General features: G+C 42.8%; 1 protein-coding gene across 1 annotated transcript in view; it reads right to left on the reverse strand.

The window, feature by feature from the left end:
- Positions 1 to 1980: 1980 nt before the first annotated feature.
- Positions 1981 to 23767, reverse strand: part of STXBP6 (syntaxin binding protein 6) — a 254986-nt gene continuing 233199 nt past the window's right edge. The window contains exons 5-6 of the mRNA XM_059373023.1: positions 10853 to 11010; positions 1981 to 5202 (exon numbers count right to left, since the gene is read on the reverse strand). Of these exons, the coding sequence (XP_059229006.1) occupies positions 5179 to 5202; positions 10853 to 11010 (182 nt within the window). The 3' untranslated portion in view covers positions 1981 to 5178. The remainder of the gene's footprint in view (positions 5203 to 10852; positions 11011 to 23767) is intronic.

The following is a 23767-nucleotide window of genomic DNA, read 5'->3' on the forward strand; positions in this document are numbered from 1 at the left end:
CCGCCCCCAGGACCATGACTCATCAGCAAAAAGAAAAAGTATGATACAAAACTTCAGGGGTGAGAAGTGAAAACATGACTCAGGAAATCCTGAGGTTCCAGATGGTGCTCCAGGGAGAAAATAAAATGGGGGTCAAGGTTGGAGGTTACATTACAACAGTTATTGAGCTGAAATGCATAGTATATTTAATTTCCTTGACAGCTTTAATTGGCTGGTTTAAACCTAGTAAGCATCTGGGGAAGCCAGATGTTCTACCATCCAGAGCTTGCTGAAGTAACTTTTCTTCTTTGCAAAAGATAGGATTACCAGGGATACCAAGAAGGTGAGTTTGGAAGAAGAATGTGTGCATTTCTAAGAACTGCCCAATAACTGTCATGCAGCCAGGAAGGAGGCTGCTGGAAGCCACTGGGAACCAGCCCTTTTTGGTCTGTTACAATGTAGGAGCCGTTAGCTGAAGCAGGCTTTAAATAGGGTTGGACAGCAAGGTGGAAGGGCACAGAGGGGAGAAAGGTTGGTGGGGAGGTAAAAATGAAGATTAATTTTGTGTCAGGCTGACTCTGGCTATGCAAAATCATTTTATATTTAAGTCCTGGATATTCAAAAAAGTAAATCAAAGAAAAATCTTCTGTACCACCTTGGTACAAGAGGGCTGTTAGTGCATTTCCGTTTCTACTTTTTTGATTTATTTGCCCTGTGGGTAGGATGTCTTCTTCTCCCATGTGTCTTAAGTCTTTACATTTCTCATACTCTGATAATGGCCCACCCAAGGCATTTTTTGGTTTTAACCCCTGTTAATACTGTCACCTGCCTAGCCATGTCCAGAAAGGCAAGAAGATGAAGCAACTTCAGGGGCATCTAGGAGCACAGCTCTGCTCTCTTCCTGCTGCCAGTTGTGTGGATGTGTGTGCGCGGACGTCTGTGTGTGTGTGGACATCTGTCCGGCTGCCACCCAGGCTTACCTGTGCCAGGGGAAGAGGCACACTGAATGGGTATCAACAGAAATAACACTCAAACACTTGCATTTCTGTTTGAATTTATTTCTGGTATTTTCTCTCCACTCTTCTACCTCCCCCACTTCCGCCCTCAATCTGTTTGTTTAGGCAGATGATGATTATGATGGGTCAATAGCTTTCCTAAGCACATCCTCGCTGATAGCAAGGGGGGAAGGCACGACTGATTTTTTTTTTTTTTAAACACTTAGCATATTAATCCTTCCCCTCAAATTGAGAATTAGTTGTGGTATGATTGCTAACAAATACAATTTGTATTAAGAAAAAAAAGTCCTCTCTGGAAGGCAAAGGGTTTATAATTAGTTTGCAAAAACGGGTGCCTTTCCCTACATAATTAACTTCAGAGTGCTTTCTTCCTCTGGCCCTCTCTCTGTCCTCTCTTCTCTGAAAACTAGAGACTGCAGTCTTGCCCTTCTACCCAGGAAACACATCAGGGTCCTGCCTGCCTTAAAAGCACAAGTTCCCGCCAACCCAGGGCTGCTCTGTACTGTATCACCCAAGTCACTGCCCTTGAAAACAAACTGGTGATGCAGTAGTTACTTCCATAAAAGGAAATCAACATTATTTCATCTAGTCTTCTTTCCAACTTAACAGGGCATGAAACTAGTCTGTTGAATGAGGGCACATGGTATCATATGAGTATTTGAGTTGAGCACATCAGCAGTATTGGCAGAAAGGGAATTGTTCATTGGCTTAACTCTTTTGCCCGTGAGAAGAAAAACCAAAACCAAAAAACAAACAAAAAGATCCTTCTTGCTGGATAGCAGCTTGTTGTCGAAATGAAGGTTAGCTCATTTGTCTTTTTTATGTTTCAAGTTTTCCCATTAGAACACATATATGGAAATGTTGTCATCAGGCCCTTTGGTCTTCCCAAGGCTCACAAGATCTTCCCACCAGCAGCAAAAGCATGAGGACACCTGCCTTTTGGGTTGTGTGTTATAGACTTGACAAATAATTGCGAGAAACAAACTTTCATCACAGAGTTAAAATATTTAATGACAAAACTAGAGTTAACGGTAATCACGAATCATAAAGCAGGTATTACTTGTCTCTGAAAGAAACAAAAATTGTATTTGACACCCTAGAGAAACTTCTGAAGAATTAATAACTGTACAACAGACAGCAGCAGTGTTACAATTCTAAAAATGAAAAGCAAAACCTATCTTTATTATCCCTTATTGAGGGCATTCTGTAAATATTTTTACATAAATACACAACCTTTGTTAGCCACAAAAGTAGTAGTATTAAGACAGATTTCACTGTAATTGTAAGTCTAACACAATCTTTATTTTTTCAGAGCTTAAAAAAAGTTAACTATTGATCTTGTTACATTTTACAAATACATTCTTTAATATGAAACATTAACCTGAATAACTGTATACATCCTGTATGCAGATTATCTAATACTAGGTGAGGACTACTACGGCTATGTTTCAGGAAGAAATGGTAATACTGGGAAGCTTCTTTTCTCTATGTGTTGTCGGTACAATTGAGGAAGTCCTTCACAGAGATAGAGTATCTCAAAAACCCATAATGAAGTGCAGAAGTGAAACAAACAAATTTACTGTCTTCTAGCAGTTTCACCCAATGAATTGGTCCCAAAGAATGTGACATTTTAGCAATTTGCTCTAGGTTAAACTGTATTAATGTTTTGTATCGCAGCACCTTCTACGAAAGGATAGCAAAGAACTTCACATGTGTCATCACAGGGCAGCTCTGAAAGAGGTCAGGAGGTAGAGGAAAGGCAGGGGGGGCTTGCTGTTCTGGCCTCGCTAGGGCGTTGACCCCAGGGAGATCAAGGGCATTGCTGGGCCCTGAAAGCGAAACAAGAGAAGGAGCTAATAGAGGTGTTCTTCTAAACCAAGCTACTTCCACTAAGACTGAAGTCTAAAAGGAGAAACAGAGAGTGAAGCAAGAGGGCATGACGTAGAATGCTTACATTTCATGAAGAGTAGCTATCACAGTTCTACCAGGGAGCAAGAAGCCCGTATTTCACAGTATGCTTATGACCTCCTCCTCTGCTACTTTAGAAGCAGCTCAGCGAACACCCTTGTTAGATAGTTGGCAACAATTTTATTTCTGAGTTTGGCTGATTGTTGGGAGGCTTAAGATTTACCCTTCCAATTCTTCATACCAACTATCGCTCTCTGAAGCTGGAATCCAATTTCAGAAGATGAATATATCCATGGGCATGTGTGTTTTCTGAATGGAGGTCTACAAACAAAACCCATTTCAAGTGATATTTCGGGATTTTCTTAGAAATTAGAAATGCTTCTAATGGTACTCATCAGATAGCAAGTTCCTTGCTTCTTTGACCTTTTTAGACACTGAAAGAAAAGTACAAAATATTATAGTAAGCTTACATAGTTTACCATATTAATTTCACAGAGCATTTTCTTGAACTGGACCATCTTCCCAAGAGGATTCAGAAATTTGTCTCCAGCAAACCGCATCTCCCTTTTGACAGGTACTGTCTAAGATAATTTTTTTCCCTATAGCCCAACTTTGTCTCCCAGGGAATGCTTTATCAGGAGAAATTAAGCTATCTAAATCAGCATAAATAATCCCCAAGTCATCTTGTGCTGCTCGTAAGAGGCTACAATGCATGGACTCAGTCGGCTCAATGGGTAGGAGGATCAGAAAGGGGTCCTGAAGATTCTCGCAGCTTAAAAATCAATGCACTACAGTGGGAAGCTGGGACTGTGTCTGGGATTGCGGCTTGCCTCCTTGTTTCACAAAGACAAAGCACAGCTTTTATGTTTAGCATTTAACCCTCAAAGAAAACTCCCAGACTCTGAAACTGGCATTCTCTGGAATAATGCAGAATCAGGAGGTGTGGGTACCAACTTTATTCAGTCTGACTACAGTTATGTAAAGGCTTCACGGCCATGTTTCATGTCAGCCCTTGCAAGTTGCAATGGCCACGAAATATAATTTGTCAAGACACCTGCACTTTAAATTACATTAAATAAATAGACAGCAAGTAACAACATCAGAGCCTCCAAAAATCAGATACCAAGAAACTGAAGGCCATGTCCCAAGGATATGGTGAGGGTGTTTCTAAAATAGGCATGACTTTGCAAATAGAAAAGAGATTTTAACTGTAGTATCTTTTCACATTATCATTTACACAGACCTTTATCTAGACAAATCAATTCTTGATAAAAATCCAAGCTCTTTTCAATATTGGCTGCCATAATTTGGGGCAATGACAAAAGAAAGAGACATTCATGAATGCACAGAGGTTTTTAAATAGGCTTTTCCTTATGTCTTTGATCTCAAGTTTTTTCCCCTTCCTATGATAACTGCAAATAATCAGCACGGAAACAAGTACTGGAAGTATTTAAACTGCAGCTCAGAAAGTAGATTTCTATCTGTCATTCTGATTTTTTTTTGGAATGCTGGTGATGGCTCATGCAAAAGATTACGACATAAAAAGCAAAATCTAAGACTGCTGTTTCCCCTGATAAATTCAATTGTTTGCCATAATACAGACTGGTGTTTAAAGATACGGAATCTTAACCTTCAAATTAAGAGTGGCTTGGAGACTGAGAGAAGCAATGACAAAGTGACAAAGTCACTGCTTGACTGATTTCCAACCAGGAACAAGAACATCTGATGTCACCACATGAAAAGGTCTTCTGGCTTCATATCACATTTTTTTTTTTTTTTTTAAGTAAATCTCTACACCCAAAGTGGGGCTTGAACTCACGACCCCAAGGTCAAGAATTGTGTCCTCTACTGACTGAGCCAGCCAGGCGCTTCTCTGGTTTAATATCAAGAAAAAAAGACAACAACACGTTGCCAGTTTAGACCCAGCTCAGTGTAACATTTGGTCCAAATTCCACATCCAAACTACTGAAAAAAAAAAAAATTAGAGAAGACACATACGAAGACTTATGTCTATACAGTGAAAAAAAAAAATTAAAAAACCAAACAAATCTGATGCCACCGCAGCATTTCTTAGCACAATCCTTAGTGAAATGTATAAACACTACGTCTTTTCTTTCATATTAACGTCTGAAAAGGAAAAACAAAAAAGTCTAAATGTCCATATACTGGAGAAAAAAAAAAAAAAAAGGAAGCAGAGGTCCGGAATTCTTATAAAAACTGCTGAGCAAACTCTTCCATTTCTCTCCAGAGGGTCATTGCCGCGATAGGGAGTGTCTCAACACTTGTGCTTCATGGCAAGCTAAAGAGAAAGAGGGATGGCAAAGTTAAGCATTGTTAGCACTGGGGAGAACTCACCGTGCTGCTCCCCTCCCCAAATCCATGATGAGAGGCAGCACCGAGGTTTTACTCCCTGTGGCGGATTGCCGTATTATTCCCAGTGGCATCTAGTGGATGTGCAACATTTTCTCGAAGAGCCCACAGAGAACTGCCTCTGTTATTCCTCCTTAACAGTGGTTTCCTTGGAGTTCCGTGTCCTGCAGGGGGAGTGCGCTATGCGGCTTTCCCGCCCTTCACTGAAGGGGTAGCCAAGGGCTCAGTCAGAAGGAGGGACTGACCTAGGAACAGGTAGGAGTAGAACCCAGGTCTCTGGGCTGCTGGGTTACTAGTTATTCAGAAAAACCAACACTCCTCAAATGTAAGTTTTTACTGATATCTTATAAAGTATTAAAAATCAACTGTAGAAAAACAATTGGCATTAATCCACTCAATATCCAGCCTGGACCTCCAACCAAGTTCAAAAGCTCTTGACGATGAAGTGGTGTTACTGATGAGATGCTGAACAAGATACCGAAACCAGACCTCCATTTACCACTCCTCCTGCTGGTATTCGAGAAATAGTTAGCTTGCTGAAATGTTTGACCTTTATGATGGGAATACTAATACCACTGTGTCCTTCAGTAACTTCCCAAGCCCAGCTAGAGCCCATGATGATATACTGAAGGCAACACAGGCAGGTATGGAACGTTAAGTTAAATCTGACTTTGCTTTTCTTAGATCCTTTCCAAGGAGCCCATACCCTGAGATGACCCTGAAGGCAGAGCTGAGCCTGAACTGGAATTCCTCACTTGTCTGGCCTCTGGCATTAGGGAGGGGATTGGGACTGGGAGTAGGAGACAGGTTCTGCCACTGAGAATGGTTTGGAGCAAACAGGCGGTGGTTCTCTATGGGCAACAGCTCTGTAGAAAGCCTTGTCTGCTTCATGACCAAGTTCTTGGTCCTTAAAGAATGTTCCAGGGAGCCCTCTGATTCCACACAGTGGCACTGGCCATCTTCTGGGCAGTGTCAATGACCCATCTCTCCTGTATAACCCAGGGCCTTTGAGTCCACCTTCCCTTTCCTTGATGTCTTCAAGAACAAAGTCATAACCCTGGGGCTGCCACCTCAGACCACCTGCGAGAGCAGCAGACATTTCCTCTGCAGTTGCGGCACCAAGCCAGGTCAGCATGGGATGGAGGGGGACGTGTGGACCTAGCCCTCGGGCTGCTAAACTCAGCTCTCCTGGAAGAGCTCCCGTGCCTCTGCCTGGGGAAGGCAGCCTCAGCGAGACCTCTGCAGACCCTCTGCAGGGCGGATGCCATGACTGCCAGCCGTCGGACGGTGTGTGAGCGTGCTCCCGATGCTGCCAGGCTAAGCGCTGCGCGGTTTTGATCAGAAAGGTGGAGGTGGCTAAGGACTCCTGACCTCGGAGAGTTTATGGTCCACAGACATGTGGGGTGTCTGACCTGTTCCAGGGCCCTGTCCCCTGCAGTCCCTCCACTGTAGGGACTCCACTTCTTGCTCCGTCTCCAGTTTTAATACATTATTTAGCAACGTAGACCATTCCAATCAACTCAGAGCTGTTAAGTGTTGTGCATAATGAATACCCAAATAAATATTTGATCAGCACTGCTGTCCTGTTATTCACGGAGCTGTTAACCTTCAGCTAATGGGCTCGTGCCAATTCACCCACAGTCATTAATTTTCAACAACAACTGTACCACTGCTCACACCGGGCCCTGGTTACTGGCTACCAAGGGTCTTGGATGGCCCTGAATGGAGCCCCTGCCAGGTGGGGCCGTGGCCAGCTCAGCATCGCAGAAATATGATGGGACTGGATCCTTAATATTTAAAGTATCTTTGCAGAAAGTGGCATCACTTCCATGCTACCTAGGGTGTTTTTGTTTTTGCTGTTGTTTTTTAAAATTCTCTGGGAGTGAGAAGTTTTGGAATATGGAAGGCGGGGTGCTGCTGCTCCTCTTCTCCACATTCGCTGCATGACCTTGAGCCCTAAACTCAGAACTGCTCCATACCTCCATCTTGTCATGTTTATAAATATCCTCTCTAACTCAAATGCTTATGGATCAGTTTAGATGTCAGAGTTCTTGCAGAAGAGGAGATAAAAATTTCCTTCGGGTGTATTTTGTTTTCTTACTATCTCATGGAAAGCTTTCTCTTTTGAAGCTGTGTAAATGACTCCCTCTAAACAGTAATAAATCGTTACTCATATGGGGGGAATTTTAAGAGGCCTGGACTCCTGAGGTCCCTTCTGGTTCAGGGACCCAAAGGAAGAGGGTGACTATAGTGGGGACAGAGGCAGCCGCTCCCTGCTGGTGAGAGAAATACCACTTACTCCCCTCTCCCCCTGCAAGCGAGAGCTGGTACAGAACAGGGCAGCTCTGTGCTCCTTCTTCTGAGAGCTGGCATCTGAGTCTGCCTGGGTGTGGGTGCCGCCTTTCGCCGGCTGGCTCACTGCCTGGGGCGGGTGTCCGAGCATGGCATACGCGGCAGCGCTGGGCTTTCTGGGGCAGTGGAGAGTGAGCAGGCCCGCTCTGGGGCTGCGCTGTACTTCCCTAAGGGCTGAGACCGGGCCAAGCCCACAGCTCAGGAAGGAACCATGCTTCCTCAAGGAGGCCGAACAGAGCTGGGGGAGAAGGGGTACAGGAACATTTTCTATCTGCTCTCCTGGAGATGAGCACCCAGGTATCTTGGTGGTGGGGCTGTGTGAAGGTCTACTCACTGATGTACCTGGGTCATTGCAGGAGTCCTGGGAAAAGTCAGAAAGATCCTTTTGACTGCAGTGTAGGAAAGTGTGCCATAGTCAATCGAGGAACAAGGAGGAGCCGTCCCCCGGTTTTGCTGTGGTCTGCGAAGGGTGCTGGCACATACCCCGTCTCAGCCCGGAAACACAGCCCACTATGAATCAACACAGCTGCTTGTCTGGGGAGGGGGTGGAAAGTTGGCTTCTACCTCTGAACGCTGTCCCCACCAGCAGGTCTGGTGGAGGCTTGGCTGGGGAAATGACACCTTCATGGTCAGGCCATGCCAGTGGGTTTAGATCTGGAGTCCTAGTCCCTGGGAAAAAGCCACACCTTAACTAAAGAGGTCACTCTCCTTGTGAGGAATGCTGCCAATGCTGGTGCTTCACAAGGATACATCCCAATTTTAGAAAACCACATCTGGCCAGGACAGTGTCTAGCTCCTGCTCCCTCACACACACTAACAGACACCAGCAAACCCTTCACCTCCCTCTTAGAACACCCACAGGCAGGGAAGCCAAAACCAGGGAACACTGCCCCCTCCATCCTCCATTTCTGCTGAAAATAGGCTGCTGGCTGGCACCGATCCTCCCAGTGGTCAGGGCCAGAAGCCCCTTGCCTCTGGTGGCCTAATCAGTTTCTGCTCTGACAGGCCCTGTTTCAAGGGTTGTTCTGTGTTTAGAAAGTATTGCATTTAGTAGAAGCCCTGCCCACCCCACTTTGGGGGGCACAAAAGTCTTCATCTCCAAGCCCTCCCCATCCCTTTGCTGGGGTCCTCAATCACATTTCTCCATCCCCCTACAGTGCTCGTTATAGGATGGTATAGGGCAGGTTCAACAGAATCATTTTCATGGAAATTATTATTGCCAGTATTAATTCAGACTTGTATATGTCAGGTATTGTGATCATAGATTTATAGGTTTGAATTCATTCAATTCTCTCAATGCCCTAGGAGACAGCAACTGTTATTAATTATCCTTATTTTACTGATGAGGAAATTGGGGCTTAGAGAAATTAGGCACTTGCCCAAGGTCACTGGGATGGTAAATCAAACACAAGATGCTAGCCACACCAGACTGCCTTCCCACGCACCCAGCACACTTGGCTACAACATCAGGGAAACAGGGTAACCGGGGCCAAGAATCATGGCCATCTGGTCAGGTTATCCAACCCAGTGTTTGTACAACCGCCTCTGAGGGGGACGCCCACATGGGTGACCTCCAGGTATTGTCTACTCCGCCTTAGGAAGAACGATTTCACAGACTTCCTTGGTAACCCGGCTCACGATCTCATCATTCACCTAAAGTCTGGTTTTAGCAGAATCTTATCAGTGCACTGCTGAATGCTCTGTTTTGTATGGCAAGGTTCAAACTGCCTGTACTATTACCCACCCCCCCAAGACTTGAAGATAATTAAAAAATAACTCCCTTTAGCCTTCCCTTCCCCAAATCAACACTTTGAATGTTTCTCCAGACTTCCACTACCGCCCCTCCGCCAATCACAACATTTGCTGTGGTTATAAATGAAGCCAGGGTGGGAATTCTAGTATTTCCATCTCATCCTTATTTCTGTCTCGTGAAGGCTGGAGAAGAAACCTTAAATATGTACCTTATGGAAATCTTAGGTCTGAGCTCCCTCTTTCCATGACATGCGGTGAGCAAGGGTCTGCCCTGGAGCAGGGCCAACGGCGTTTTCAGCCAGATCTGGCCAGGTCTTCTCCAGGGAAGCCCACATGGGCCCTGGAGGCAGAGGTGTGATACGACCCCAACAGGACAGAGAGCTGATGACACAAGGAGACAGGTCTGTGTAATGGGGGCAGGACAGGAAGGCAGGAAGCATCTCCTGGGGGTTCGGATCTATAGTTTGCCCTGGGAATGAGCCCCTGGGAGAGGCCAGCTAGCCTTAGCTAGGGGGACCTTTCTTATCACTTTTCAGGTGGTTCTATTCTCACTTCTTCAGCAGAGCTGGGATTTTCTGTTGAAGTAAGTTAATTTTTTCCCCAAAGGTCACCTGAAAAGCCTATCTGCAAGGCCGGATTGTGAGTCAGAGATGCCAACAGTTATCAGCAGGGGTTGTTCCTGGAAACCTAAATTCCAATCCTTAGCCAGACAACTGCCCTCTGACCTGAAGCACAAGATCAGTCGTAAATCCTCTTTATCACCTGACTAACAGGGCCACTCTTTCCTTTGGTCTGCGACTGCCTCAGAGAGCTGGCTGCCAATAAAAACTACCCTTTCCCCTGCTGAAAGGCACATTCTTCGGGAGCGTGTGAAAATGCACGTGTGTGCCTGTGGTCACGTGGGAAATGCCATGACCCGGATTCAGAGCAGGTAGGAGCCCTATGGGCAGCTCTGCACGAGTCAGGGCAGCCTTCGAGATCCAAGCCCTCTTGCAGAGGGGCAAGCAGCCCTGAGGTACCCTGGATGTGGGGGACTAGAACTTGCTTTTCATACAGCGAAGATTTATAAGAACACAGGACGCTGGGCTCGTGACCGTGACAGACCCAAGTCCTTTTTCAAGCATTGGCCACAAGGGGAGGGATATTCGTGGATCTGACTTCTTCCACCCCCATTCTCTTCCCTGAAACTTAAGCCCTAAAATTCTGGGCAGGAACCAAGGATGGTCAGCATTTCTCAAAGATCCAGATCCATGGTCAGAGATAGAAAGATATTAGCAAGGAAAGAAATGAAGAAATGGGAACAAGAAGAAATATTTTATGATTCTGGTACTTACTGAGCAGCAGGATATATTGGGGGGGAGGGGAGGGCTTGATTTTAGATCTTCCACCATGGGAAACGCACCGAAAAAAGTTTCTTGGAGCTAAAGCTCCCCGAGCCTCCAGAGTGGAGACCTCCGCGCCCCTGTGGGACCCACCTTGTGTGCAGTCTCCGCGAACTGCTGGGCGCTGTTCTTCATGTCTTCCGTCTTCTCCTCTGCTCGACCTAACCGCTCCCCGCGCTCGTTCAAGGCCTGGCTGGCTTTCTGTACGGCGCTGGTCACGCTGTCGGCCGCCGAATGGAGGATGCTGTTTCCTGAAGAAGCATAGCAAGAGCATCAGAGGCTGCCGGGGCTGACCTCTGGCGACAGAGCCTGTGAGGGCTGGGCACCTGCAAGGGCAAGGGGGTTCCCTCCAGAGAAGCCTCGGGTACCTAGGATTCCGTCAACAGTTCTTCTGAGCTATCTGACTGTGCATGTGTCAGAAGAGGACCCACGGCCTGCAGGACTCTGGTAAATGCCGATGGCTCTCTCACATCCCTTTCATTGTCGTAGCCCTCATGACCATTCTCCTGCCATTCTGACCAGTGAGGGTCCAAGGGACAGGATATTTGGATTTAGGACTGGGCTTGCAAAAGCAAATGGAAATTCTGACAAATTTATACAATTAGGCAAGTTCAAGAGATATATTTGGGTCTTACCGACATATCCTCTTCACCTGGGGTTTAAGTGAAATCCCACCAGAAAAGGGGGCGCAGAACTTTTTCAGAGAGAATGCTCTGTATTTCTTTTAACTCCTCCCTTCCATTTTACCCTGTCATCCTTAGAAGCATGGCTTCTTATGAGAAGCTGTAAATCGGTCTCGGAGTTCAGAGGAGATATGCCAGCCCCCAACCTTGAATTTTGAACCATGGCTTGGTTGACTGGGCCTTCTTGGCTCTGATCTCCAGTTTATGAAATATGGGGCCTCAAAACTGCACCTAGCCAGGAGGTAGAAAATGGTGACAGAAACCAGCCTTAGAAGGAACTGAGCACTTCCAGATTCACGAGAAAATTGAAAATCACCACATTTCAAAGGATTGTGTATCCCTCACATCCCATTTGCCAGGATGGAAATACCGAATTCAACAGTGGAGGCATAACCCACTGAGAACAAGCAACTTGCAAAATTACAACCCAGGAAAATTTATAGCTGTATTTTGTTAACATTGAGTGAAAGATATTTAATAGCATTTTAGGTGATAGCCTCACGTCTTTGAATAAGTTTATTACATCATTTAACTTTGTACTTGAGATGGATGCATCTAGCCACAGACAGCTTTTAATAGAAGTGTAATTTCCTTTGGTTTCAGCTTGTAAAGGCTTCTTAATTTCTCCTCTGTGGGAAAAGTTTGGTTTGTGGAACAGAATCTCAGGGAAAGAAAGTGCCTGGTGCCTACAAAGGACTTGTAAATTGTTTCCCATTTTTCTTCTTTAGGAATAGATTTTAAGGGCTTCTACTATGTGCTAAGGGGAGGAGAATGGGGGTAACTTAGTATTACTCAGTTGTATTAAACACTGCATGAGCCAAGATAAATCAACACAGATTAATAGGGACTAACAGAGATGAGGCTCTGGAGGAAACTGGTTGAATATAAGGATTGGAATGGAAGGTCTAGGTCTTTAGAACAGTTGGAGGAGAAGAAATCTTGGCCCCACTCTTTTTTCACATCATATTCCTGACTATGATGATAGCCCATGTTAGACCATTTTGCAATCTTAAGCACTTTGACAAATATTATCTAATTTGACTGTCACACAAATTCTCCTGAGAAGACTGAGACTAGTTAAGGTTAAGTGGTAGCACAAGATCATATCCCTAAGGAAGTGGTATGGGCAGCACTGGAACCTGATTTTCTAATGACTTTTCTTTATTCTGTAGCTTCCTCTTTGCAGATATGGTGTAGGTTGTGGGAAGCAAGACGAGAAGACATAACTGAGAGCAGACTAGCAGAGACAGATTTGACAGGTTGTTTCCCAAGGCAATGCCTGACTCTTTCTGTCCTTAAGGTATTCCTCTTGGTCAATGAAGTTAGTGCTCATGCTGTATTGTAAGTCAAGTGGTCTTGGGAAGAAAGAGGCCAGTGGGATGGAATGGGAAGATGGAAAGGACTGGAAGGGGCAAAGGAGAGGGCGGAACACACTTAAATTTCCTCCTTTCCATGCTTCCTTTCACATACCCACAGTTAGCCACCAGAGGCTCGGGAAAATACGGGGCAGGGAATCTGCGACTTCACAGCCAGGAATAGCTGTATTAAACCAAGGGATTTTAGAACAAGCTAACATAAAATTAGAAGGGTATATAACTAGGACTTGTCTTTTCCCATTGAAATTGACCCTCATGTTCTCCAAGTTAGACACCTCTCTGTTTTTGGAATAAGTCATATTGTTTCTTGTCATGACTTCCTGAATCTTGTACAAGATATCAGGTAACACTGCATCCAGTTTTATATGATACTGTTTAGCCAATGGGCATTATTACTAAGAGAGAACCAAATGCTGTCTTCAGTATTTAAAGATGACACTGATTACCACAATCAATAGAAAACCCACCTTCAGTTATTTTCAGACATGAGGATGGATTTGAACAAATCCCAGGGCCTTGGTTGAAGTGACCTCTTGCTCTTGGTTTCAATTTTAACCAATTTCAGACTCAGTGAATGAAGTCTTAACATCTTTGTCAAGCTTCAAGTCAACTCCACACCCTCCTTCCCCTCAACTCTGTAAGAACTATCTATATCCTTCGTAGGCACTTACTCAAGGACATTCATAGGCAGCTTTTCTACCTCGTTTCTTCACCAGTAGATGCAGTGACTTTCCAGCCAGGTGATAAATTCCCCAAGGTCACCATTTCATTATACTGGTCATTCCCTAAATCTTGAATCTTTCTCCTCTTTACTTGGGTCTCTTGCCTGCTTACTTCCTTCTCTCTGAGATCTTGCTAAAGCTGCAGTTCTGGGCTTCTATCCTTGGCCCTCTTCTCTCTCTCATCTGTAGATTCTCCATAGATCAATTTACTCAACTCCTGGCACAACTGAATTCCATCTTTCACTAGGTTGTGCTGCTAAGGTCTGGACCTGTATGTTTTCTTACTTGACAAGTCCAGTGACCCAAGGTCACCTGGAATCCATTACATCTAAACCTGACCCCACTGTATTTCCCTTCATGCCTGCTTTTCTTTTGGGGTCCCCAGCTCAGTGAACAACCCACACTATCGGCCCAGTTCCTCAATTCAGAAACCTGGTGGTCCAGTCTATATCCTCCCTTTTACCCTGTAGAGCTAAAGCTCTCCTTTTACATAGCTCTCTGCTTTGTTCTCTTCACTGTTTCTGCATTGACCTAGTTCCTCCTTCTCTCAGAGTTCTAGTAATAGCCTTTTGTCTAGCTGTCTCCATACATTTTTTGGGTTCATCTTCCACACTTTCATACTAAACTTTTAAAAAGGTGAATCTGTTACCATCTCCCCACTCAAAAGATAAAATTCAGACTTCTTCTTCTTCTTTTTTTTTTTTTTAAATTGAGACTTCTGCCTTGCCTTTCTCTCAGCTCATCTTTTATGCCTTGCCAAATTACCTATATTTGTACAGATGTGTCAGGTTTCTTTTACTTATATGCCTTTACATTGTTATCTCTGCCTGAGACCCTGCTTCTCATCTTAGCCTTCCTAAAGTGGCTCCATCAGCATCCTTCAAACTCCCTCTTAGGGAACCTTGTCATGTATAGCCCACCCTATAGCCTGTATGCTGCTAACACACACATTATCTTGTGTCTATTTCAAATGGTGCATCTACAGGGCGCCTGGGTGGCTCAGTTGGTTAAGCAACTGAATCTTGATTTTGGCCTAGGTCATAAGCTCGGGGTTATGAGACTGAGTCCCTCACTGGGCTCCATGCTCCGTGAGAAATCTGCTTGAGGTCTCTCCCTCCTTCTCCTTCTGCCCCTCCATATGCACATACACTCTAAAATAAATAAAAATAAAAAAAATCCTATAATGGCGCATTGACTTCATGCATGTAATGTTGGCTATCTAGAGTAAACTCCTTGAGGGCAGGGACCGTGTCTTTTACATTTCTGTATTCCTGATCCAAGGCACAAAGCAGATCATAAATGTTGGTTGAGAGGTAGGAAGTATGTATCATCCTTTCTATGATTTCTTCATGGCTTGGCAGTGGGTTGGACACATAACTGATGCTGCCACAAGATCTGACAAGTTACTGAAATTCTAAACTTGCCAAGTGACTAAGGGATTAGTTTGTGTCTAATGGAGTTAACTATCTTGTTTAGCAATTGTGCCAGGAATTCAGTGGAGTTAAATAAAAAACAAAATGTAGGGGTGCCTGGGTGGCACAGCTGGTTAAGTGACAGACTCTTGGTTTTGGTTCAGGTCATGATCTCAGGGTTGTGAGACTGGGCCCCATGTCAGGCTCTGTACTCTGCTTGGAGTCTGCTTCAAATTCTTTCTCCCTCTCCCGCTGCCCCTCCTACTCGTGCTCTTTCTCTCTCTCTCTCCCTTAAGTAAATAAATAAATCTTAAAAAAAAAAAAACACCCCAAAGTTTAAAAAGGGGAATGCATTTACTATAGTAAAAGGCAAAGGGAGAAGTTGATAAAGAATCTGTTGTTACTAGCCTTAAAACAAACAACTGTAAGTTATAAAAATAACCAACATTAAATAGCTTAATAAATAAATCCAATGTAAATATAACAGTTTCCTGAACACTTGCTATGTTTTAGGCACTTACTAAGCCTACCTCTCACAACCACCTTATGTGATGGGCATTACACCGTCCCACTTCTATCAATGGGAGCACCAACATCAAGAGAGAGGCTTAGCAATGTGCCAAGGATCATGCAGTAAAGAAATAGCACAGCTAAATTTTGAACCCAGGAAGCCCACCTCTAGAGCCATTTCTCTTCCTCATTGTGTTAAATGGGTTCTCCATGGGAATTTTCTTGTATGAGATTAATGACACAATCTGTATTAACTGTGTGGAAGAAGACATCAGGGCAGTAGTTCCTCATGCATCCCTTAAAAATCACAATACAAAACAAAATATCCTCTCATTAGAAGTTAGAAAAACTTACTGTAGAAAATTTAGAATACACATTACTATAAAAAAGTGATAAAATCTGTAATAGTCAATTGTTTAGAGATAAGCACAATTTATATTTATGGTACATTTTATTCTGGTAATTTTTCTGTATATGCTTTTCTAAAACATGGCGGAGACCATACCATATACATTTAGTCCACATTGTATTGGGGACATCACACCGTGTCATAAAAAAAATTCTTCAAAAATATGTTGTATTCTGTAATTTATTTGACTCTTTCCCTGTGAATACTGGGTGTGTTTCCAAAAGTTTTGCTTTTTGAAATGAGGTTGCAGTTACCTTATTGCATTTACACACACACACATAAAGACACGATCTTTATCCACATCTCTGACAATTCCTAGAAAAGAAATTGTTGATTCAAGAACATACACTTTTTTGAGGCTCTTGATGCATGAGGAAAATTGCTTCCCTGAAAGATTCACTCAGCTTTCAACACCATTCACAGGAGAGCACACTATGTACCAGGCACAGTTGTATTGACGAAAATGGCAGAATGACTTTGAGGGAGAGATTTAACTTCTCTGATCTTCAGTTTCCTCATCGGTCAAATGAGGGTCATGCCATCCAGCTGGTGTGGCTGTTGTGGAAATGAAGGTGAAGAGATATGCCAAGTCCTGTAGGTGGTCAGTGGACGTGAGCCTCTCCACCTCCCTCAGACCACTTCTGCCCTCTAGGAACTTTGGAAAAATGGCACAATCCCACCCAATTCTATTGTGTGTCTCTCTCTTGTCTCTCCTCTTGTGGCGCTAAGTGTCTTGAGGCTTACAGAAGACACTTCTTAGATATCTTTGTATACCTGCAGTGCCTAGCTCAGAGTATTACTCAGAGAGGCAGCTGAGCACAAACTCACTGTATCAAGGCATGCTTTACTCAAAAGTTGGGGCCCATCATGTTGTGTTGAGTTAAATCTGGAAATACAACAATCTCCCAAGGCAGATAGAACAATAATTCTCTCTAAATAGACAGGAAGCGTATTAATACGCAAATGAATTCAAGTAGTCTGAGAAGAGCCTGTCAACCCTAGCAAAGAAAGTCAACCGCCTTTTGAATTATAGTCTCTGGAGAGTAGAGACCAGTCTTACTTTATTGTTGTTGGATTTACATCAGTTCTACTTGATATGTGCTTTTAAAAAATAGATATATGCTGGCATCTCTCTCTCTCTCTTTTTTTATGTTGGCATCTTCTATGTGAAGTGACTGAGTAGACTTTAAAAACTGTAACTTTGAGATAAAGCAGTAACACTGCATTCAGTCACTGTTTGAAAACACAATTAAAATGAATTTCAATGTATAGGAAAATAAGGGAAAAAGAGTAATGTGTATTGAAAAGCAACAACAGAAGAGAAAGAGGAGGGGAAAGATTTTCAAAAGCACACAGAACACACCAACAGCTCAAATATCAACCTAATTTCCTAGAATTCATGTTGTATCTTGGTAATCAAAATTCCTCATTCAATAGCTAGGAAAGAGGCAACTTTAAGAATTTTCACCAGCTACCTCCTCTATCAAATATCTATATCCATATCTATCTATATTTTTATATCTGTATCTGTAAAGATGATATATATAGATATGTATATTTGAAATGTAAAATATTCATCTTGTTTGGAAAAAAGCAGGAAAATCACCTAAAAATCAAGTGATCAATAAATATATGCCAATCTATACTCAGTTCCGAGTAAACTTGCTCATCTCAAAGCATTGTTTTAAAACTGAATTGTTTTGGGGGTGTCTGGGTGGCTCAGTCAGTTGAGCGTCCAACTCCTAGTTTCAGCTCAGGTCATGATCTCAGGATCCTGGGATAGAGCCCCATGTCAGGATCCCTACTCAGCATGGATTCTGCTTGTCTCCTTCTCTCTCTGCCCCACCTCCCACTCTCTCTCTAAAATAAAAGTAAATAAAATCTTTTTTTTTTTTTAAAGGAATAGTTTTAATAGTTTTGCTTGGACTACTTCTCTATAGTCAATTTACCTAAGGGAGGAAGAACTGTACAATAATGCACCATGGATCCAAACTAACTTAAAGGAAAACCAATTATAGAAAAAAAAATATAACGTGGATACAATAAACTCACAAAAATTGTCAGGGAGCTCTAGTATATTAAATCTGCTAATAGGCGAGGAACACTGGTTACCCTCATAGTGTCTGTCCACAGTGTTTAGTAATAATTTATTCAAGGAGTAGCTTAAATAGTGCCTATTCTACTCTTGTTATGGTATAATTATTTTTTAGCAAAGCTATTTTCATGGATGGACATAAAGTACACTTAAGTCTGGTCCAGTATTAGTGACATTCAAATGAATGGTCACAATTCTATGGGATTCACCCAAGATGACTTTTCCTTTCCTTTGTTTTGTTTCCAGTCTTCACTGCTCAGGGTCTTCACCACTAGAGGATGTATCAGCAAAAGAAAAGTCACGTGGAAACTAGGTTGCCTGGTCCCTTCTCAGATCTAAAGCCACTTCGAACCACTGAGGCACTCTCCTTCCTGAGAGGAGGGCGCACCTCCATCCCCACTTGCAGTAATTGACCTTACCTGACTGTGATACTTCCTAGGAGCTTCTGCTTAGGATTGTGACTGGCACTAAAACGGTGTAGAAATGAACATAGTTTAAATAATAATGATGATATTAACTTCTCCAAACAGAGTAATTAAATGCAAAGACCAACCCAGTGAAACAAGTTGGTTCTTAATTCACAGACTCCATTAATTATCCGTGAGCTCAGGTAAATTACGAAGCTCCTTCTCTTTACATTGACTAATCAATACTAACCACACTGCTGCATCTCAATGTTGGGCCACCTTTTAGGATCCCCTAATGGAGATTTTTCTAAAGGTTAAATTTCATTTGTATTTTGTGGAAACAACTAATCAGACAAGTTCTGTTACAAATTCAGGCTACTTTATGTAAAACCTTTCTAAAAGGAAGAGTCCTTAACCCATGCCGGGCAAAGATGCGAGAGCCTATCAGTCACTCACAGCAACAGCTACCATTCACTGAATGTCTCCTATGTGTGGGTGCTGTGGTTAATTGTCAAAGTCCTCAAAGGAATGTTTTCTATTTTACAGCTCAGGGAGGCGCAGTAGCTTACCCAAGATCACCCAGATCTCGAACCCAAAACTTGAAAAGAAATATTTTAAAGAATTGTATATATATTTCAAGTACACAACACGACAATCTCATATACAGAATGAAATGATCACTACAGTCAAGCTAATTAACATATCCATCTCAGATTTTTTTCTTCTTTTTTGGTGAGAGCACCTGCAATCTACTTTTAGCAAATTTCTAGTATTCAATACAGCATTATTAACTATGGTCATCGTGCTGTGCATTAGCTCTCTAAACTTATCTATCCTATAGAGCTTCACTTTTGTATCCAGGGACCAATATCTCTCTGTTTTTCTTACCTCCCGGCCTGGGCAGGCAAGACACAGAAAGAAACAAACTGCATGAGCTCGCTTATGTAGGGAAGCTAAAAAAGTCAAAGACGTAGAAGCTGAGAGTTGATCCCAAAGCTTTTGATGACTATGTCAGCATTTCCCAAAGTGGTTCTGTGGTTTAAAAGAATGCACATAGAAAACTCCATTCTATGGTAAAAATGACTTTATGAAGTGCCGATCTAGCTGGTTCCTTTATTGCAGAACTTGGGAAAACCTTTAATATGCTAATGTAAATTGTGAATCAGGAGGAGGGAGGGAGGGAGCAGAAGAGATCTGCCAGCAGAATTTCTGAAAGATACTTATTCACTGGGTCCTTCTGCACAGATTATTTTAGTTGGGTGGATTTCCGCAGAATCTGCTTTGGGAAATGCAACGATAAACTATATTGACTCCTAAGTTAAAGGAGGAAAAATAAATCCAGGCTGTCTTCATCAATTCCGTAACAGATAGACAAGTCATGTAATTACATTAAAAAGGCGTGCTTTATAGAGACAGCAGAACAGATATAGCACGCTGAATGGCAGTTCCAGAATTATCTTTTGTCTCAAGTTGGTGGCTAATTTCAGGGACCATGAAACTTATTTGTTGCCTGCAGCTGGATGACAAAGAAAAATGGACTCAGTGCTCAAGAATACTTTGTAAACCCATAAACTCAAAAGCCTACCTGAAGGAGACCTTGGAGTTATCTATTACTGGCATTACTAAAGGAACAAGAATGGATCCTTTTATCAGGTGAATCTCTTCTGTTGGAGATGTAAAGGTCATTTAGTAGAACCCTGGCCTGTGCCCAAGTCACAGTCATGCCCCATAGCTAAGGACCCAGGAGAAAGCCCAATGCCCTCTCTCTGTCCTTTGGAGTGATGGCTAGAAGCTCACAGTCTCCTCCCAGTGCCTTTTTTTTTTTTTTTTAAGATTTTATTTATTTATTTGACAGACAGAGATCACAAGTAGGCAGAGAGGCAGACAGAGAGAGAGAGGAAGAGAAGCAGGCCTCCTGCTGAGCAGAGAGCCCGATGCAGGGCTCGATCCCAGGACCCTGGGATCATGACCTGAGCTGAAAGCAGAGGCTTTAACCCACTGAGCCACCCAGGTGCCCCTCCTCCCAGGGCTTTATTCCAACATTCCCAGTGGCAAGAGTCAAATACCTAGGGTTTTATTCAAGTTCATTTTAGCCCTTAAACTCAAGATATGTAGAGAAATTCACCAGTCCTTATAGGGATTACGGAGGGCACTTGCTGTGTGTTGTATGTAAGTGATGAATCACTAAATTCCACTCCTCAAACTACTCTTACACTATATGTTAACTAACCAGAATTTAAAAAAAAACTTGAAACGACGACAAAATAAACTTGGTCCTTATGAACATGTCCTTACAAGAGTTATAGGGCATCAGAGAATGATTTTAAGAACAAATTCTTTTGGTTTGGTTTTGTTCAGAGAATATCAGGCTCTCAGAAAAGTGGCTGGAATGTAGCTTCAAAGAGGGAATCCTTGTTCTGAGGTTAAAAAAAAAACCCTAAAGTGGCTCTAAATTCGATAAAATCGATTATGTTCATTCTGTCTTTGCTACCTATGGCAATAAACCAGCTAGGATCTATAGCGGACTGCTTTTGTTAGAGTTGGAAGCCAGTGTCTTTTACTTGGATAACTACAATTTCAAGTCCTGATAGACACAATTTGAATTCTTTTCAACATGTGGAATCTGCTGCTTACTTCCTGGGTGACCTTGAACTAATAACTTACCCTCTGTGCTACAGTCTGTTTCCTTACCTGTCATGGGGGTTGGTCTATTATCTACCTTATAGGGTTGCTGTGAGGAATAAATGAGGTCATGTACAAAGGGGGCACTTAGAACTGTGTCTATCATGTAGTAGACAGTGAACTTTAAGCACTACTGAAGAGAGAAACTTCAGGTATCTGGCACTAAAGGGTCTCTAACTTGCCTTTCTTCAACTATTCGTCCACCATGAACATCCTTGAAGAAACAATCTAGTCTACTGTTGGCCTTGTACTTCCCAATCACCAAGGACTTCCAGAAAAGTGGCTTCCAGCTAATGTCCTAACATGTTCAGTAGCCTACCAAGTCCATTGCCTATTTTACGTTTCTTCCACTTGGCCACTGCACCACAAGGTGACTGACTACTTATTTTTACAAGCTGCTCTTTCTCTGGGCTTCTATACCAGACTATTTCTTAATGCCCCCCCCCCCCCAGCCCCCACACCAATTACTCCCTGTGAGTTGCGTTCCTTGCTTGGTTAGGGGTATGAGGGAAGAAGATACTAGCTCTGTGGCCTCAGGTAAATTACTTAGTCTCGATGGGCCTATGTTTTCTCATTGGCACAGTGGTGATACAAAGAGTGCTTATTTTTCCTAGAGATTGTTGTAAAAATTTAATATATACTTAGCATAGTGTTAGTAATGAGGTATGAGCTTAACACATACTGTTATTGGTAATATCTGATTCATTCAACACATTTAATGTTGAATAAACACGGGCCAGATACTGTCTATACGTGTCTGCTTCTCAAATTCTACCTTAAATCAGCCCATTCTTTGCCTTCCCACACTCCATCTGACCTTCTCCTCCTGAATACACTGTATTAGTTCCTGGCCCTTCTGTCCACCCAGTATGCTATGCTCAATCACCTTTAAGTCCAACCTTCTGTTACATCCCCCACACAAGTGTCCACACAGCCCAGGGCGTTTACCTCAGCAAGGGCTCTCTGCTCAGTTCCCCACTCTATTCCAGTCCCCACCGGGCCTTGGGTGGTTTTGCGACCACTGGTCTGTTGGTCTGTCAGTTTTCTAATACATCATCCTCTTTGCTTGTTACTGTCCTGATCACACCACCTCCTTGCTGTGATGCTTTGTGGGCTCATCCATAGTACAATACTATCAACTCAAGTTGACAGTACAAGATTGATAGTACAACTCATAGTACAATACTATCAACACAAGGCCCTCCTGATCCTGTGCCAAGCCATTCACTTGGCATCTTCCACTCCCAGAGTCCAATTTATATCCATTGCCTCACTGTTTCTTGACAGATTTTAGAAATTCATTAAAGTTTTATCAGTTTCTTACTATAGGTAAAGTAGAACATATCATAAATGAGTTTGGAAAAAAAAAATCAATGTGAATAAAAAGCTTACTAAGGAACATCGTGTCTAGCTCTGTCCATAAGGGTGTCCAAACACTAGCATGCAAAATTTGTACTCAAATGCAAACCCAGCACTTAGATTTTCATGTCTAACACTGTTTTCTTGTAGAAGAAAGCCAAGTTGTTTGCAGTATAGTGGATTTCATGCCTTGGGGCAAAGAATACTTGGATAGGCTTGAAGCATTGCCAGGTAACAAGGATACCTTCAAAGATAGTAGGGTTAGTGCTAAAAAAAAAAAAAAGTTAGTTCAAAGCAGGTCCTGAAAAAATATAAATAAAGCAGGTCCTACTGGACAAGTTGTGACATTTGGAACATCAACAGTAATGAAACTTTTAACAATGAGGATGATAATAATTATAATACTTTCATATAACTTTGTGGAAACCATAACTTATTAATATTCATATAAAATGTTTAAAAATGAAGCTGAAATACAAAAAAATGTTGAGTGTAGTTGGATGCTTAATTTATGGTTCTGATTCCAGGAATAGGCACAGGCCTTTGTGCCCTCTGGTTACTCAATCTGTGGTATCCTTTTCATCCCTAACCAACTACTAATTCATACTCATCAGAGATCACTCCACCTTTCCCAGATTTTCTGCTGCTTTGTTTATTCACTGAAATGTTTTCTTGCCACCTATTTTTTTTTTTTTTCAACAGGCACAGCAGCAGGCAGGGAACAGAGTAGCAGACATGTTCTGTCCCCCATGTGGCCACCTACCCTATCCTGACCTTACGCCAGGCAAAGAGCTTATCATCTAGAAACAAGAGGCAGATTATGTATAGGTTCTGTATAGGTTCAAACAATATGTACATAAGGTATCTATGTTATGTGCACACACACACAATTTAAAAATTTCTGGGCAGTTACCAAATGATGTGCTATGCTAGTGAATTCAAGGCGAGGGGGACTGACTCAGCATCAGTGGGGAAATCTGTCTAAGGAGGCAATGTTTAAGTTGGGGTGTGAAGAGATAAGCTGGGGCAAAGTCCAAGTGCAAAGGCTTGAAAGAGGAAAAAACTTCTGTCCCTGGGAATCAAATGTGTGGCTACAGAAGGGGGAGGGTGGAGTGAGAAGAGACTAGAGGGAGAAGCAGGTGCAACTAGAAGTCACTGAAGCATCTTTTTAAAAATTTTTGAAGACTCTATTTACTTATTAGAGAGCTCTCAAAGAGGAAGGGAGGAGCAGAGGGAGAGGGACAAACAGATTCCATGCTGAATGTGGAGCCTAACACAGGGCTCCATCCTAAGACCCTGAGTTCATGACATGAGCCAAACCCAAGAGTTGGATGCTTAACCAACTAAGCCAGC

This window comes from Mustela nigripes, chromosome 13 (genome assembly GCF_022355385.1).
Source record: "Mustela nigripes isolate SB6536 chromosome 13, MUSNIG.SB6536, whole genome shotgun sequence".
Classification (NCBI taxonomy): Eukaryota; Metazoa; Chordata; class Mammalia; order Carnivora; family Mustelidae; genus Mustela; species Mustela nigripes.